This window comes from Ranitomeya variabilis, chromosome 2 (assembly GCF_051348905.1).
Source record: "Ranitomeya variabilis isolate aRanVar5 chromosome 2, aRanVar5.hap1, whole genome shotgun sequence".
Taxonomy (NCBI): Eukaryota; Metazoa; Chordata; class Amphibia; order Anura; family Dendrobatidae; genus Ranitomeya; species Ranitomeya variabilis.
In genome coordinates, this window is record NC_135233.1 from 1,064,585,252 (window position 1) to 1,064,589,262 (window position 4,011).

At 37.7% G+C, this 4,011-nt stretch overlaps 1 protein-coding gene across 1 annotated transcript; it reads left to right on the forward strand.

Annotated features, from left to right (window-relative positions):
• Positions 1-1,304: 1,304 nt before the first annotated feature.
• On the forward strand, positions 1,305-3,375 carry LOC143804049 (serine/threonine-protein kinase SBK1-like). The gene is made up of 3 exons (XM_077281788.1): positions 1,305-1,453; positions 2,270-2,472; positions 2,821-3,375. Exons 1-3 carry the CDS (start codon positions 1,339-1,341, stop codon positions 3,373-3,375), a joined length of 873 nt encoding a protein of 290 aa, XP_077137903.1. The 5' UTR covers positions 1,305-1,338.
• Positions 3,376-4,011: the final 636 nt, after the last annotated feature.

Consider the following 4,011-nt stretch of genomic DNA (forward strand, 5'->3'; position numbering starts at 1 on the left):
CTATAAACACTGGATACAAGACCTGAATGTGACAAATGTATATTTATATAAAGACATAGGACCAGTTTCTCTTTAAAGGGAACCTGTCACCTGATTTTGGCGGGACCAGTTTTGGGTCATATGGACGGGGTTTTCGGGTGTTTGATTCACCCTTTCCTTACCCGCTGGCTGCATGCTGGCAGCAATATTGGATTGAAGTTCATTCTCTGTCCTCCGGAGTACACACCTGCGCAAGGCAATATTGCCTTGCGCCCGATTGTACTCCGGAGGACAGAGAATGGACTTCAATCCAATATTGCGGCCAGCATGCAGCCAGCGGGTAAGGAAAGGGTGAATCAAACACCCGAAAACCCCGCCCATAAGACCCAAAACTGGTCTCGCCAACTTCAGGTGACAGGTTACCTTTAAGTAAAAGCAGCAGGAGGTCGGGAAGGTGAGATGTGACTGTAGGTGGCAGAATAAATTCAGAACTGAGAAAATTAGCATTTCAATAGCAACACAAACACTACTACAGTGGGCACCACCCTGACACCATTGTGGCACAACCAGCTCCTTTAACAGTCTAATAAAGAACAATTAGGTCTACAGGAATGTCCAACTTCTAGGAGACACCTTAGTCTGTAAATCAATGGAGGTTTTTGACATCCAATTGGCCAATGAGGAGGAAAGGCAGAAATTTCAAGTAGCTACTTCCCTATAAAAGTTAAAAGTTCATGTGTCTTGTTGAATTATTCCTGAGAACATCTTTGTGGAGATAGCACCTCTCAGACTGAACCAGAAAGCAACGTTCCTCAACTTTTTTGGATCAGAAACCAGCTAATCATCATCATCACCAAAATCCCAACCCAGGTAAAACGACTCTTCAATATTATATCTATTGCTGTTATTTATTGTGTTCGGGGTCTTCTTGCCATATGACCATTAAACAATTATTCCCCTTTCTAGTAACTTTAAACGTGACAAATTATAATTTTCATGTGTTTTAATGATGAAATATATAGAAACTCTCTAGATACAAACACCTTTGTATTGCTGTAGAACTGTTTAGAATTTTCCTTAATTTTTACTCTTTGAACACAATGTATTCATAGAAAGATTGATGACAACCAGTAAGCCCACAAATATACCTTTTACAAGTGTTGTCAACCATCCTTTCCGGAATTGGAAGATCTTTCTTAATTATGGGTTTCTAAATTATGATGGAGCCCAATTATCATAAATGTCCACAGAAACCAAGATTATGTTCATTACATGATGTTTTAATAATCGTATTTCTTGTATTTTCCTACAGAGTCATACAGACTTTGTTTAGCAAAAAGTATCGACTTCCAAGCAGCAATGGCCGCCTTCCATATCTTGGAGATTCCGAATATTTCTGAATGCTTCGATATCATCAAGGAGTTGGGCCAGGGGTCATATGGACAAGTTGTACTGGCACAGGAGAGATCAACAGGTATGTGAACAAGGCAAAAACAAAGATGGTCATTTACCTAAATTGGTTAAATAAATTGGTAAATTCTATATAAAAATGTGATATTGATTTTAACTGACCATATAGATGAGAGGTTTATCTGTAGGTCATTGGAAAATCCAGCTTATTCTAGTATTATCATCTGTAAAATTCCTATACATATAGGACTAAAATCATTCAAACCTCCCAAATTTGGTGGGGATTGATGAGTATGGTATGTGCATGGGGGACAACTAACTATTAATGCCAGAAACCATGTTGGGTTATAGAAAGATTGTATGAAAATGAAGAGGTCGGAAAAAATAGGTGTTGGGCACATAAGCATTAGGTCATTAGCTGTTGATCTTAATATTTAAAGCATTCAGCTGGCTCTGCCACTGATATACAGACAAATGTTCATTTGTGTGGCCAACTTTACTCTTAATTCGTAAAAATATCCATAGGCTGGCCCATTGATTATCTTTTTGCCACCTGATATCTCCTGTCAGATAAAGCGGTTAAAGTTCAGTATCTTAATAGCTTTTTCTCATTGGAGATAAACATGTAACATCAGTTGTACTGTGGTATATACAGTAAGTCAGTAAAATAAATACATTTAGGATTAAACTTTTGTAAATCCAAAATGGCTCCAATTTAGCAAAGTCAGACTGCCTCAGACATGAGATTGAGGATGAGGAATTGATGTCCCCAAAAAACATCCTATTGCCTGTGATGATTATGTGTTTGAACATAATGCTTCTATGTGAGATCTGGGATGATATTATAAACCGTTTTTTGTTTGTTCTTTTTTTTTTTTAGGAAAAGCAGTGGCTGCAAAGTTAGTGAGGAAGGACAGAACTCTACTGAAATCATTTCTGACAGAGTTTTGTTTTTCAATCACCTTATCTGAGCACGCTCACATTATCACTACGTATCCAGTCTTTATTGGCACAAATGACCACTATGTATTGAGTCAAGAGTTGGCAACAGCAGGCACCTTGCATGATATCATCCGAAGTGAGGTAAGTAAAGGCGGCTCCATATGATTTCCTACAATCTAACAATGCTTAATTTATGAGACACCAAAGGCTAATAAACATCAACAGTCAGGAGAATCTAGATTCCCATGTCAAATAGCAAACTAATGTTTAAAGGGTTATTTGGGAATACATCAAACCTTTCTATAGATGGAAATGGAGTCCATAATGTACAAATTGATGTCACATGGCCATCACAGCAACAGTTTTATCCACTATTGAATCCACTGTCCCAACAGCAGCAACATCTTCAATGTTTAGATTTATTTGTGCAGTTCTTTATCCAAATTGAGAATACCAAATATCATGATGCTTATCTTTTTTTTTCTACAGATTGGAATTCCAGAGGCTGCTGTGAAGAGGTGTGCAAGACAGATCTCTTCAGCTCTAGACTTTATGCATAGTAGAGGGCTGGTACACAGAGACCTGAAGCCGGACAACGTGTTGCTCATGGACGTAGACTGTAATCAAATCAAGCTGAGTGACTTTGGTTTGACCCAACCTGCAGGATACTATGTGTCGTCCATGTCACATATTGTCCCGTACATGTCTCCAGAGTTGTGTGACTTGAAAGACGGAGAATACCTACTCTTGAGCCCTACTATAGATACCTGGGCTTTTGGTGTTCTTTTCTTTGTTGCCCTGACTGGATATTTCCCCTGGTTGGAAGCAACGGTATATGACTCCATGTACCAAGTCTACATCGACTGGAGACAATGTGCAGACTGCACCTCCCCACCTGCTTGTTGGAAGAGGTTGTCCAGAGAAGCTATTTTTATGTTTAATAATCTCCTCTCTCAAAGTCCCTCTTCTCGGCAGTCAGTTCTCTCCATCTTCAATTACTTTAATTTTCCCTGGAAAGAAAAGGTCTTTGAGTATGGCAGTTGAGGAAGAGGTGATTCGTTCTCTAAGAGATATTTGGAAAACCTCCCTTCTGAGTTCCTTCAATGACTGCATTCATCAGTTCTATATCTTTGCACTTGCACACAAAGAGTGGTCACCAAATATTCATGTCATTTAGATTTGTTTTGTTAAAAAAATTTTGTATTTTATTAATTGATAAAAATAAAAGATTAAAACTATTTTTGGCAGCTTCTTACTTGGCAACTCTCTAACTTTTCCACAATACTGTATATCCAACCATTTAAATATTAATTGGGCTATATTCCAGGGTTTCTCCTTATCCACATTATTTGCATTATTGATGAAACATTTAGCATCCTTTAACAGAAGTTGTGGCTGGGGAATGGTGTTAAAAATTGTGTTATAGATAAAGATAAAGATATTTTAAACCCTGTATTGAAAACGTTGTTAGGTTAAATATATGGTCTCTGGTAACAAAGAGAGGATAGTATTAAAGTGCAAATATAGAAAAAATGAAACTTCATGTTGAGGAGAATTGCATCACTCATGATCTGACTTGTCCCCCACATACTTTACATTATTGTTTATTCGCTGAAATTGCCCCTAGAAAATTGTTCCATATCTTGCTTCGATTATTTATATAGTTAGAATTTAATCTTC